Consider the following 14,841-nt stretch of genomic DNA (forward strand, 5'->3'; position numbering starts at 1 on the left):
AGTGCAATATGAAACTAATTCTGCCTTATTTGGGTGTAAAATGGTAATAAAATATATGCTCCATTTCCTGGCTTCCTTTTGTTCATAGTTCTTTGTCGAGCACAGTGGATTCTTCATTCTTTCACTACTGCCAATGTTGCCAGAGCGTTATGTAAAATATGCCTCACCTGCCTTACCGCCTCCTTATTTAGAATTTAGAACAGTTAGTTCCAAAACATAGTTAACTGTCGTTTGCAGGTTAGAGTAGAAATATGAGATTTTAGAGTAATGGGCAGATTAGAATAAAAATAATGCTGTGAGTGAGTGGACTCGTGTTCACTTCGGGTGTTCCCACTGGATCCCTAGAACTAATTTCCTGAACGCACATCAGGATCCAGTGATGTACACAGGATAACAACATAATACTTTTGGCTTTTGAGTGAGTTGATCACTGTGGCTCTCTGCTCAATGATCAGGCACACATAGAGGTTACAACTCATAGTCTTAATTGCAGTTCAGCGGAAGGAACATGTCATGCTTTCATCCCCATGGTCTGCATTATATCTAAAGAGAGAGAGTGACGTACTGGTTTGGATCAGTGTGCCCAGGGTAGGGATGAAGATTTGGACTGGATTACATAAGGAATGTGTAGCATGCATAATCTGTGTGGTTATATATATATAGTAAAGACATACTAATCTACATCCTTCTTCTTATAGAATTAACTCCTAATAAAATAGATAAGATAATCGCATGCAAAAATGTAGGTATTACTGATTACATAAAGTACATATTTTATGTGTAAGTAAGCTGGAGCGAAGTTCAAACGTAACTCGGGTACTTTGGGATGACCTGGAAGCTAACAGTACAATCCTGCATCTTCTCCCATCACCCGAGATGCGATCAGTGGTAGAGCAGGTGCAGGAGATTGAAACAGCATCCCTAGCGATGAAACTGGAGACCTTGGCATAGGCCGAGGCAGTGGGGCCATGGGTGAAATGACCGGATCAGGAGCGGATGGTAGTGGTGGTATGGTCGGGCCGATGCCACTGGATGGGGATGGAAGTATACCTGTGCGGTCAGGATAATACAGAGGTGGAGCTGGTTCGTTCACAGGCAGGATGTGCTGTCTATTACGTCGGTAGGTGTCACCATCGGCATTGACCAAACATGAACGTGGTTCAAAGCAGTTCCAGAAATTACACCGAGGCGGTCGTGACCCTTTTCGGTTTGTAGACGGACCACCTGTCCCTTGGCTAGTGGTGTAAGTGGTCTGCTCGTCCTGACATACCATCCTTTTTGAACGTTATGCCTTTGTTGTAGCCTGGACTGGATTTCGGATGATGGAAGCACTTGCAGTACTAGTGCCTGTTTCGCCACAGGCAGTGTGGCTCATGTTTGCCTTGACATCAGTCGCTGGGCAGGTGACCCAATATCAGGTCACGGGAGATGTTACGCAGGTTGAGCAGGTCTAGGTATAGGGCTGATCCTGCTCTGTGGGATAGTTCCATAACTTGTTTGGAACTCCTGATGGAACTTTCAGCCAGCCCGTTTGACTGTGGGTAATATGACAAAAACCCCACGTGACAAAAGTCTTTGAAGTACTGACTGGTAAATTGACTGCCATTGTCAGACAGTGGCTGATACGGGGTCCCGAGAACAGAGAAATGGCGTGGCGTGCCAGCTTCTGGACAACCCCTGCAGAAGTGGGGCTACTGAGTAGATCGATTTCAAACCATCCGGAATACGAGTCGACTAGAACCAGGTATTGTTTGCCATGCCACTAAAAAATGTCAGTTGCCATTGTGGACCATGGGAGGTCAGGAACCGGGTGTGAGAGAAGTGGCTGCTTTTGTTGGTGTGGTGTCAAACTGTTGCACACTACACGGGACTTTACTTTCTCACAAATATAATCAGCCATGTCAGGCCAGAAAAACATGCTTTTCGCTCGCAGGACAGTTGCCTCTGTGCCTGGGTGGCCTGCATGGACGGCATCAAAGTACTTGGTGTGTAAGGAGGCAGGAAATACAGCTTTGTGGCCCTTTACAATAATGTCCTCTTGTAGTACTAGTTCACCATGAACAGCAAAGAAAGGCCGGATTGGTAGTGGTAATCTGTATTGCTTGTCTGGCCACCCGTGCTTAATGACAGAGGAGAGCGATCGTAAGGTATCGTCAGCAGCAGTTTGGGCAACCAGGTACTCCAAACAGGACGAAGGAACATAGACATCATGACAATGAAGCTGTCTTCAGCTGTGGATGGTTTCTCAAAGGTCTTCCGTGGAGCACGTGACAGAGAGTCAGCCAGGTGCATGTCCTTGCTATGTTTGTAAGTTCGAACAATGTCATACTTCTGTAGCTGTAGCAACATACGTTGGAGGCGCCCTGGAGAAGCGTGTATCGGTTTGTTCAGAATGCTGATTAGGGGTTGGTGGTCAGTCTCAATCGTGACCGTTTTTCCCACGATAAAGTCATTAAACTTCCTGCAAGCAAAAACGACCGCTAGCAGCTCCTTTTCAATCTGAGCGTAGCGTTGTTCCGTGTCGGTCATGGTGTGAGAAGAATAGGCAACGGGCCTGTTGCCTGTTGTTGTTATATTATATTTTATATTAAATGTAATTTATATAATCTTGTATTGAAAATAAGTTATATCTTAAAAAGTCTGATTAGGCAGTGGGCCTCTCAGGCCATATGGTCACAGGTCATTTGCTCTTTCTGAATGTCACATTCTTGTGAAGTGTTGTAATGACATGGCTCAGGATTTATGGATTGTTTATACGTCCAAGACAACAAGGCTGGAATAATAATGGATTCTGATTTAAGTTTGATAGTTTAATTACACATATGTTGAGATAAGAGGGGATACATTTGAGCAGGTTGTATCTTTTATTTTTATATATATGTATCTAAGAAAGTAACTTTGTTTTGATTTGAGATAAGTCAGTGGTCGGCAGTTGTAAACATTACTTTCTGTAATGCTGTTGGTGAGGAGTCATAAAAAGAGGCCCAAGGATGTGTTTGGAATTCCATCCCCTGGAGATAGCAAGAGAGGGGGAGCGTGTGTGAGCTAGCCAAGAAGCCATTATCATTTATCAAGTGTGACATTTATACGACCCCTGTGTGCTTGGAGATAGGAGGTGTGTGATTGGAATCAGCTTAAAAATCTTTGAAGACCTTGCAAGGATAAAGCAAATTCATACTTTTAAGGTTTATAATACAAAGGTAATGTTAGTCTAACTATATGATTGTGATGAGACCATCTGGGAAATATATTGTGTTTTAATTAGGATTATAAACATTAGACCCCTGTGTTTAGATCTGTAGTTTAAGGGGTAACATTCTTCCCCAAGACGTATAGAGTTTAATGGGAACAATGTCTTGTTTATATAAATTGAGTTACATGCAATAACATGCAATAAGCAATCTACACACTGTATCTCTTATATTTTGAGAAGTGGGTTCTGGGAATTGTCCTCTTTTCTTGGATTTCACTTTGTTAAAATGAAACGACTCTGAACAAAGAAGTCAAGAGCACATGGCTGGCGAGGGGCCACAGGGGGGAGTCATGTGACAACATCAGTTGCAAATATGGAAATGTACTGGGAAGGAGGAGATAAGTGGGAGCAAGTGATTGGCTGATGATGAGGGAATGTCGGCAAATTATTGGATATGGAAATGTAACAGGGGTGGGGCATGCAGTGTTGAAAATTGTATAAAAATATATGATCCTTTGTTTGTGACTCAGAGAGCTCCACGTGGACTGATGACGTGGGGTGATCCAGCTTTTATTTGCAAATAAAAGTTTAAACTTCTTGAAGAATTCTCCGCGTGGGCTGAGTTAATTTTGAGTATTGAAAACCACGACGCCATCCCCGTTATTTTGGAGGCAAGCTGCTCCTCAACTGTACTGCGAGGCGTCACAAGTCAGTGTGACAGGTAGCTTAACATCAAAGTAGGTGAGGGTGGGGGCATGACATTTGTTGTTTAAGAGTGTCAAACGGCCTCTGCTGCTGTTCATGCCAGGACCAGATAGTGTCTTTGTGGGTTAGCTGGCACAGTGGAGCTGATAGTTCACTGAAATTTGGAATTAATTTCCCCAAGTAGTTTACCATGGCAAGGAATCTCTGTGGGTTGAGCACATCTGTGGGTGCTGGTAATGCGTTAATTGCAATAGTCTTTGATGGATCGTGTTTGAGGCAGTCATTAGTGAACACATGACCCACATAGTTCATCTCGCTCACTCTGAATTTGCACTTTGGTGGGGTTTAACTTGAGGTTGAGCTTTTCGGCGTGGTACAGAACTTTGTTTACATTTGCGTTGAGTTCTTGGAATGTTTGTCCAGCAACAAGAATATCATCAACAATGATGGAGCATGGGTAACCTGCAAATAGTTGTTCCATAATGCGCTGAAATACTTCACTTGACGAGTTTATGCCGATTGGCATACACATGAATTTGTAATGTCCAAAAAGTGCTGAAAGTGGTTAGCCTGGAAGAGTTGTGATCTAACGGAATCTGCCAGAATGAATTCTTGGAATCTAGAACTGAGAATACAGTTGCCTTGCCCAGCTGTGCTGCAACTTCATCCACTGTGCGCATGGGATAGTGTTTAAGAAGGAACTGCAGATGCTGGAAAATCGAAGTTAGACAAAAATGCTGGAGAAACTGTAGAGGCAGCATCTATGGAGCGAAGGAAAATAGGTGACGTTTTGGGTCGAGACCCTTCTTCAGACTGATATGGGGGTGGGGAGCGGGAAGAAGAAAGGAAGAGGCGGAGACAGTGGGCTGTGGAAGAGCTGGGGAGGGAAAAGAAGGAGAAAGCAGGGACTACCCAAAATTGGAGAAGTCAATGTTCATACCACTGGGGTGTAAACTACCCAAGTGAAATATGAGGTGCTGCTCCTCCAATTTATGGTGGGCCTCACTCTGGCCATGGAGGAGGCCCAGAACAGAAAGGTCAGATTCGGAATGGGAAGGGGAGTTGAAATACTGAGCCACCGGGAGATCAGGTTGTTTATTGCGAACGGAGCGGAGGTGTTGGGCGAACCGATCGCCAAGCCTACGCTTGGTCTCACCGATGTAGACCAGCTGACACCTAGAGCAGCAGATGCAATAGATGAGTTTGGAGGAGGTGCAGGTGAACCTCTGCCGCACCTGGGAAGACTGCTTGGGTCATTGGATGGAGTCAAGGGGTAAGGTAAAGCGACAAGTGTAGTATTTCCTGCAGTTGCAAGGGAAAGTGCCAGGATAGGGGGTGGTTTGGGTGGGAAGGGACAAATTGACCAAGGAGTTACGGAGGGAGCAGTCTCTACGGAGAGCCGAAAGGGGAGGAGGTGGGAAGATGTGGCCAGTGGTGGGATCCCGTTGGAGGTGGCGAAAATGTCTGAGTATTATTTGTTGCATGGGAAAGTGTGGTCGTTTGATGGCAGTGTCTAAATCTTTAGGAGTGATGCAAATCCGTATTTCCTCCTCATTCTTTTTCGTTGCTACTACCATGGTTGAAACCCAATCTGATGGGTCATCGACAGGGGTAATCACACCCAGAGACTCCATTCTGTTGAGTTCATTTTGTACGCGAACCCGCAAAGCATGGTGAATCCGGTGTGCAGGACGGACAGCTGGTAGGATCTCCAGGTCGGTCGTGATCGTGTACTTGATGGGAAGCTTGTCGTTTAAAAAATGTCCGTATTGTGCCAGGATCTGCAGACAGTTGATGAACTGCCGTACCGAAGGTGGCCAGACCTAGGTCGTTACAGGCATCAATGCCTAGCAGAGAATTCTCGGACAATAAAGAAGCTCCGATTGTAGACACGTGACGCCAGATGGCACTGTAACTCCACTCTTCCAACAGGGAGCACTGCACCTCCTCCAAATGGAAGTAAAGTGGCGGCGGTCTGATTGATGACCTCGGTTTTCCGAATCCTGTTGAGCTCAGATAAGGACAGAACGTTGCCACGCGTTCCAGTGTCGAGCTTAGCAATAACACTTGTCCCGTTAATGAGGAGAGTGACCATGGGATCTTGGTGTTCATGAGACATCTGACAAGGAATGTATGTTTATACTCCATCTATCAATAGCAGGCAGCATGTCCTTGTTAGTCAGAGAGGTTGATGTGGGAGTTAAGTGGGAAGGTTCTGGCTGTAAGCTGTCTTGCTGTAGCAGGTGCACTGATTGCTTTGTCTGTACTCTGTTCCCACACGAGTGGCAGCAGAGGATGAAATGTTTTCTGCGTTTACAGTGGTAGCAAACTTTTCGAATGCCTGCATGCGAACCTCCACAGTTCACACAATTACTAATGAATCCGACACCTGATCTACCGGGCACTTGTGAAGGCTGGCACTGGGCCTAATAAAACGTGCCAGCAACATTTACATCATAGGCAGAGTGGGGACCCAGCCCCAGAGATTTTGTATGAGAGTCTGTCATCTCTGCAACACGACAGCGATTCTCAGCACTTTCCAGAGTGGGATCTGCATCACGTATAGGTTCATCACGCACACTGTCATTTAGAATACCATAAACCAGTCTGTTACGTATAAGATTGTCACATAGATTTTTCAAACTTGCATCGGCTGGCGATGTGCATTAAAGAACTGATATAGGCTTCAACAGACTCACCTTGCCTTTGGCTGCGCGAAAAGAATATGTGGCGCTCCATTACTAATCTATACTCTCCAAGAAATTAACTTGTTATGGAGGCAGAGAGATTTGCTAAGCCCATCTGGTTCCATCTGTTGGTCTACACCTATTAACCACCAGTCTCTGTCTTCCAACTCCACCCATCCTCCCTCCCATCTTCCCGCCATCCTTCACCCTTCCTCAGTATACCTATCACATTGCCATGGGCACATTTGTTCAATCAATCAATAATTGTTTTATTTGCATACCTAGAGAGTCACCCTTGTAACTCTGATTTAAGGTATTTGGGGCAAATAGCTTTTTGATCATTCACTAGAATTACTGTCCCATTGAGGGTGTTTTGAATATTCATAGTTATCTTGACGGTTGAGATATGCTCCCATTATAAATATGCAATTCATGGAATAATTTGTTGCATCTAAAATAGTGAAATAAACTATGCAATCATAATCATTGAAAGTGTATTTAATCAGCTGCCATTATATTTGTTTTTAAGAGTGTAAAAGCTCAATGCTCTTTCAGCTCAGTGCAATTAGGGCAGCACAGTGGGATAACTGATAGAGCTGTTGCCTCACAACTCCAGAGACCAAGGTTCGATCCTGACCTTGGGTGCTGTTTGTGTGGAGTTTGCATGTTCTCCCAGTGCAGGTTTCCTCCACATATCGCAAAGACATATAGTTTTGGAGGTCAATTGACCTCTGTAAATTACCCCTTGTGGGTAGAGAGTGGATAAGAAAGTGGGATAACATAGAACGAGTGTGAACAGGTGATCAATGGTGGGTGTGGACTCGCTGGGCTGAAGGGCCTGTTTCCATGCGGTATGTTTCAATCAGTCAATTCTTTCAAGACATATACCATTCAACCTTGAGTGTTTGATCCCTATCTTTCCCTGCTTTTTGTTCACATTTTGATACACCAGTAACTTCTGCTGAGGAAAGATCACCAATCTGTAACATGAATTCTGTTTCTCTCTCCATAGATGTTATCTGGCATGCATCCACTACATCTAAGAACAACTCTGGGTTTCCAGAAGCATCAGGGTCTTGAACACTGCCCAACACTAACTACCTCAGCTACTGATGTGTTCAGAATTCCACAAATACTGAAATTCACATCACATCAGCTGCTGAAGTAGTTAGTGTTATTATTTCAAATTTCCATCATCTTTGTTTTTATTTGAAATTTCCATCATCTACTAACTTTTGGTGTTCTATTAATTATCGCATATTGACCTTTCTGCAACTCTTACCTTTTCCTGGTCCAAGATATCATAGTTTAAATCTTCCAGTTTTATCTTTAAACCATCAAGTTTGTTTTTTTTCTCATAATTGACTCTGTTCTGTTCCTGAACCACATCGTTTATTTCAGTAAACTAAAATAAAGGATTTAAAATATGTCAGATTACAATTGAATATACACAGGTTGTCGAGAATTAAGGTGTACAAAGTACCAAAGTTCATCAAACGCTGATTTTCTATCAATACCAGTGAACTTAAAAGATAAATCCTGGAATCTCCACTGTGAATACAGTCTGACAATTAGATCTTGCTCTCAACATCAGCAAGATCAAGGAGCTGATTGTTGACTGATTACTGTTCCGTTGCCAGTATATCAGTCAATTGAACTTTGACTCTTGGAAAATGCAACTAAATGCAGACCAAGGAAAACAGCACACCTGAACTTCTAAACATATAGAAATAGTGCTGCAATTCATTTAATTATTATTTGTGTATGTTAGGTTTAAAAACATGCAATTGGGAAAGCTTCTCAATTTTCAAATTGACACACTTATATATTAGAATCTACTTAAAGAATCTACCCTGCAAAACCTGTTTCTAGAGAGCATCTTTGACAATTCTAACAGACCTTTCCGCCACCCGTTGGAGGCTGGATGGTATGGGGGAACAAGTGTGTGTTTTACACCATTCCACTGCATGAACTCTTTGAACCGTTCTGAGCGAAACTGAGGCCCGTTATCAGATACAGGTTCTTCCGGTAAACCATGGCATGCAAAAATGGATCTCACCTCATCTATGGTACACTCTGTAGTAGTGCTTGACCCCATATGCTTGACCTCAATCCATTTGGAATGACTGTCTACTAGTATCAGAAAATGATCATTACCGTTTTCACAAAAATCTACATGAACTCTCTGAAAAGGTCTACTTGGCCATGACCAGGGTTGCAGTGGTGTTTTTGGTGGTTTACTCCGGCAATTTTGGCAGACACTACATTTGCTCACTAGTGACTCGATGTCACTGTCAATACTAGGCCAATACACAAAACTTCTGGCAATTGACTTCATGCTTACAATGCCAGGATGTTCTGCATGAAGTTCATTCATAATTTTGTTTCTCAAAGACTCTGGTACAACCACTCTGTAACCCCACTTAATGCATCCCTGCTCACATGATAATTCATGGGGTTGATTATGGAAAGGCTTCAGGTCTGAGTTCAGAACTGAGTTCAGAATTCAATTTTAATTGTCACTGACAATGACAATTAAAATTGAATCTGAATCTGAATCTGAGAACTGAGTTCAATCCACTATCGATTTCAGTCCAACCATTCAATCTATTCATAGACCCTCTTTAGCACAGTGTCTTTCTCTGTTTCTGCTGCAATTTCTGTTGCAGTCACTGGAAAGTCTTCATCTACAACTTGCAGTGTGTAGATTGAGTTCTCAATTCCCACGTCAGAGTTCTCATGGGGCAACCGGGACAACACAGCTGCAATTGCGTTGCACTTGGAGCTTCTGTACTCCACCTTGTGGTCATACTGGGACAGCAAAATTGCCCAGTGCTGCATCCTTGATGCCGCCATGGAAGGTATAGCTGACTTGAGGATACGATATAATACGATAATACTTTATTATCAGAGTGAGTCCGAAATTTGTTTTGCATCACAGAAGCTCCATTTACAGCATCATAAAAAAGACAAGAGGGGCGAAAGAAGACATGCATCAAGATATCAAGACAGGATCGCAAAATACCCACAGTATCACTAGTAGTGATCAAGTATCAATAGTAGTGATCAAGTATTGACCAGGGTGAATGGTCTGCCAAGAAGAAACTGATGGAATTTCATGATTCCGAACACGATGCTGAGTGCTTCCTTTTCTATTTGTGCATAATTGCGCTCACTCGGTGATAGGATGCGGGATGCAAAAGTAATAGGCTTTTCCTGTCGTCATTCATTACATGGGAGATTGCTGCACCTACACCATAACTTGAAGCATCACAAGCATGTTTCATCTTACGCGTCGTATTGTAGTGAACAAGGAGTTTGTCACTTGTCAAGTTTTCCTTGCAAATGTCATATGCACGCTGCTGTTTCTTTCCCCACGTCCATTTCACATCTTTTTGTAGCAGATGATGTAGTGGCTTTAGCACAGTTGCTAAATCTGGAAGGAATCGTGCATAGAACTGCACCATCCCAAGGAATGATCATAGGTCTGACACATTGTTGGGTTTGGAGCATTCACTGTTGCTTCCACTTTCGCCTTCACAGCGCGAAGTCCGTTGACATCTACTTTGAGTCCAAGGTAGACCACCTCTGACTGCGGAAATGCACATTTACTTTGTCGCAATTTGACATTGTGGCAGTTCAGTCGTGTGAGAACTTGCTCGAGGATTTCCGGATGTTCAATCATGCCCTCTGTGAATATCAGTAGGTGATCCTGGTTGCACTCACAGTGCGGAATGCTTTGTAACATTTTGTCCATGACAGACTGAAACATTTTTGGGGAGGATTTCACACCGTAGGACAGCTTTGTATGTGTGTTGATAGTCACAGATAGTACTGCTGACTTTCCTTGGCGCCATTGAGTTGGGCGTAAGCGTGAGACAAATCCAGTTTAGTGAAGACTCTTGCTCCGCTAAGTTCTGCGTACAGTTCTTGCGAGGTTGGTAACGGATATTGTTCGTCATCAATAGCTTGCTTGATTGTGACTTTGTAGTCACCACATAGTCGAACAGTTTTTCTGGCCTTGGGTACGGCTACAATTGGCGTTGCCCAGTTACTCTGGTCTGTCTTCACAAGTACTCCATTCCGCTCTAACCTGTCAAGTTCTTCCTCACTTGTTGCTTTAGTGCATATGTTACAGGTCTTGGTTGACAATACACAGGTCTCACATCTTGCTTTAGTTGTATCTGTGCAGAGTACCCTGTTATTCCCATGTAACTGTCAGCAAAAATGTTTGCATGTTTGCTTATGACGTTTTCAAGACGTGATTTGGACAAATCAACGCTGAAAATGTTCTTCCAGTCTAACTCTATTCTACTCAGCCAATCCTTTCCAAAGAGGGTTGGTTTATTTCTGTAGCTGGCCATTATGATGGGCAGTGTTACTGACTGACCATTATGCTGAACTTTACAGTTCATTTGTCCACATGTCTCCAAAACTTCGCCCGAGTAGGTTCTCAGGTTGACCTTACTCTCAAACAATGGTGTCTGTGGGAACTTTGTTTCGTACAGGTCTCTGCTCATGACCAAACAATCTGCTGCCGTGTCAATGCACATATCGATTAACTGTTCATTTATCAATAATTTAGTTCGAAAGTCCTTGCCTTGGCTGGTTGTAGGCTTATGGATGTTGGTTGCATAAATGGTCAGAGTCAGAGTCAATTTAATTGTCATTTGGACCCCTGGAGGTCCAAACGAAATGCCGTTTCTGCAGCCATACATTACACACAAATAGACCCCAGACACAACATAATTACATTTTACATAAACATCCATCACATAGCTGTGATGGAAGGCCAAATAAACTTATCTCTCCACTGCACTCTCCCCCCCCCCCCCGATGTCAGAGTCAAAGTCATAGCCCCCGGCTGGCGATGGCAATTGTCCCGCGGCCATTAAAGCCACGCCGGGTTGTGCGAGGTCGCACACCGGGTCTTGGTGTTGGAGCCCCCGGTGTGCGCTCGCAGAGTCCCGAGGCCATTCCAAGCCTCGCGGGGCAGTGATGTTAGGCCCCGCTCCAGGAGCTCTTCAACCCCGCAACTCGGGCGGGAGAATTCGCCGTTGCAGGAGCCCCGAAAAGCGGTCTCCCTCCAGGGAGCCGCGGGCTCCCGGTTCCCGCCGTCCACAGACCTGTCGTTGGAGCCTCCGACTCTCCGGTAGCAGCAGCAGCAGCAGCGGCAGCGCTCCTCCACCGCTCCACCCGCTCCGGTCTCGGCCAGCTCCGCGACGGTGAGGTGAGTCGGCACCAGAGTCCCCGGCTTCTTCCCGTTGGAGGCCGCTCCTCGTTGCGACCTCAACGACACCTGAGACCCGACGAGAAAAGGTCAGGTCTCCAGTGCAGGGAGAGATTCAAAAAGTTCCCCCCCCCCTCCCACCCCACCCCCCCCCCCCCACACACACACACCCCAACATAAAATAACAAAAACTACATAAAAAACACAGACAAAAAATAATAAAAACGCGGACAGGCTGCAGAGGCCGCTGCTGGCCAGAGCCGCGCCGCCTACCGGTTTTGGTGTACAACCCAAGTTGATTTCCATCTGAGTTCACCTCCAAGATTGTTAACGGTTTGGACACGCTAGAGGCAGGAAACATGTTCCCGATGTTGGGGGAGCCCAGAACCAGGGGCCATAGTTTAAGAATAAGGGGTAAGCCATTTAGAACGGAGACGAGGAAACACTTTTTCTCAGAGATTTGTGAGTCTGTGGAATTATCTGCCTCAGAGGGCGGTGGAGGCTGTTTCTCTGGATACTTTCAAGGGAGAGCTAGATAGGGCTCTTAAAGATAGCGGAGTCAGGGGATATGGGGAGAAGGCAGGAACGGCGTACTGATTGGGTATGATCAGCCATAACCACATTGAATGGCGGTGCAGGCTCGAAGGGCCGAATGGCCTACTCCTGCACCTATTGTCTATAACTCCTCTCTGGCGTTGTCGCTTGATTCCCGCAGATTGTTGGTTTCCTGTTTTAAGCTTGGTCCGACATGCTGAGGCGATATGACCTTTCTTCTAGCAGTTATAGCCCTTGGCCATTTTGAACTGACAAAATTGGGATGAATGATTACCGTTTCAACGATAACAACTGGCTGAACTCGGCTCCCCGCCATACTTTAGTGTTGGTTTAGCGCCTCTTGGTTTGGCCATAGGCACTGGTTTGTGACTGTAAACGGCCACTGCAGTCCCTGATGGACGAAACTCGCGAGCATTCTTTGAGGCCATCTCCATTGTGGTAACAATATTGCATGTTTTCTCGAATGTAAGATCTGGAGTGTTCATGAGTTTGGACTGAATTAGTTCATCCACTAGACCACAAACAAATCTGTTGTGTAGTGCGCGTCTGAGAAAGGTTCCAAAGTTACAGTGTAGACTTGAGTTTTTCAAGGCAACAATGTACTCATTGATTGTCTCATTCTGCTTCTGCTTTCTAGTGCCAAATTTATAGCTTTCTGCAATTTCCAGAGGCTTTGGGTTGAAGTGCTCCTCCAAGTTCTTCATAATGTCATTGAATGGCACGTCTTTAGTCTTTGTGGGTGGAAGGAGATTCACGAGTGTGCCATGCACTTCAGGACTGATCTCCGTGAGCAGAATTGCTTTCATGCTTTCGCAAATGGCCTTATTTGTTTCAGTCACTATCTCTCCTTCACCACTAATCTCCATTATGTTGTTTGCCGTGAAAAACATGTTTGCTCTCTCCATATAGCTGAACGGCTCTCTATTTTTGTCAAAAGTGCCAAGGTTTCCGATATAGCCCGTGGATGCTGCCATCGTGTCGTTCTCTTTTTTTTAAGTCAGTTCAAAACCCTCAATTTCCTGTCTGTTCTGGTGTAACAATTCACCTAAGATTTAGCTGAACAAAGACTATTCAGCTTGAGGAACTCGACAAAAAAAAAATATCTTATACAATCCCAAGAATGGCATCTTGCCAAGTAGACATAACATAGAGATAGCCTGACAAACTCTCGACGATTTGTCCAGCTGCTGTTTTAAACTACAGTCCTCTGCATAGGAGGATCTGCAGCCTATCGTGTCCAGCTCGCAACCAACTGCGACACAACTCCTTATTTACTGTTTAAAATGGTAAACAATACAGCATGTTGCAAAACAGTCCTGCACTGTATTTAAAGGATGAGATCACATACTCTATCCCATCCTCGTCGCCAATTTTGTTATATTCCGGACGACAGAATGAATAACAACTTACATGCAGGTTGCCTGGATCACAGGAGAGAGATTTATTACCCGACTTATATTTAACACCAACTCATTAACATATACATGAATATGTATGAATACATTACAGCTAGTATACAATTGAATATCAATATACAAAACAGAATTACATTTTTTTTTTAAATGAAGAAAAAAATTACTTTTTCTGTCAAGTCTCCTTTTTTCACTCGATATTCATTTCGTCTTTCTATCATTTCCTCTTTTAAATCATGCTTGTCTTTGTTTAGATCAATAATTTTCCTTTTTGTTTCTTGTATGTTGTCATATGTTTCATTCAATGTGATTTGCTTATTGACTCGATCTCCCATCACATTATTCATGAGGAATATGATGTCATTGTATCGTGCTCCTGCCTTTCGTTGTACAGGGCTGTGAAAAGGGGAGGCAGACAATGAACATACTGACCAGACATTTAATATGATCTCTAAATTCTGTACATCTCCATGCATCGTATCTTCATTCTATACAAGAGTTGTGGAATTATTAAAATTGAATTATCAGGTTAATTGTTTTAATCACACTGTTGAACACTCAAATTTTTGAATTGTTCAATGGACAATGCTTATAATTTCCCCTTGTTCAGATTAACTATTATTTTGTTTTGAAGACACAAGAACCTGCTGATGCTGTTATCTTGAGCAAAAATCAAACTGCTGGGGGAACACTTCAGGGTCTGGCGAAGGGTTCCGACACAAAGTTTTGTCTGTCCATTCCCTTCACAGTTTGCTGATGATCTGTGAAGTTCCTCCAGCACTTTGGCATTTGCTATGCTTTTGTTTTCTCTGGGTAGGACTATTCAGATACGTTCCTAGCAAGACTCCCTTCTTCCACCACCTCAATGAACTTGCTTTACGGAAAACCCTCCCACCACATTCCAATCCAAACCAGGTCCTGGTCACCAGCACTCCTTGCTCATGACTTCCATCGTTTTAGCAACACTCAATTTTAAATTCTCCATGTGAACCAACAAAGTGCTGGAAGAACATTTTAGACTGGGTATTGAGTAATGAGGAAGGGTTAGTTAGCAGTCTT

General features: G+C 44.0%; 1 protein-coding gene across 1 annotated transcript in view; it reads right to left on the minus strand.

Annotated features, from left to right (window-relative positions):
- The window catches only part of ccdc175 (coiled-coil domain containing 175), a 63,035-nt gene that overhangs the window by 32,208 nt on the left and 15,986 nt on the right, over positions 1–14,841 (minus strand). The window contains exons 5-6 of the mRNA XM_055641219.1: positions 13,950–14,178; positions 7,868–7,990 (exon numbers count right to left, since the gene is read on the minus strand). Coding sequence (XP_055497194.1) covers positions 7,868–7,990; positions 13,950–14,178 — 352 coding nt within the window. The remainder of the gene's footprint in view (positions 1–7,867; positions 7,991–13,949; positions 14,179–14,841) is intronic.

Source organism: Leucoraja erinacea, chromosome 9, assembly GCF_028641065.1.
Source record: "Leucoraja erinacea ecotype New England chromosome 9, Leri_hhj_1, whole genome shotgun sequence".
Lineage (NCBI taxonomy): Eukaryota > Metazoa > Chordata > Chondrichthyes > Rajiformes > Rajidae > Leucoraja > Leucoraja erinaceus.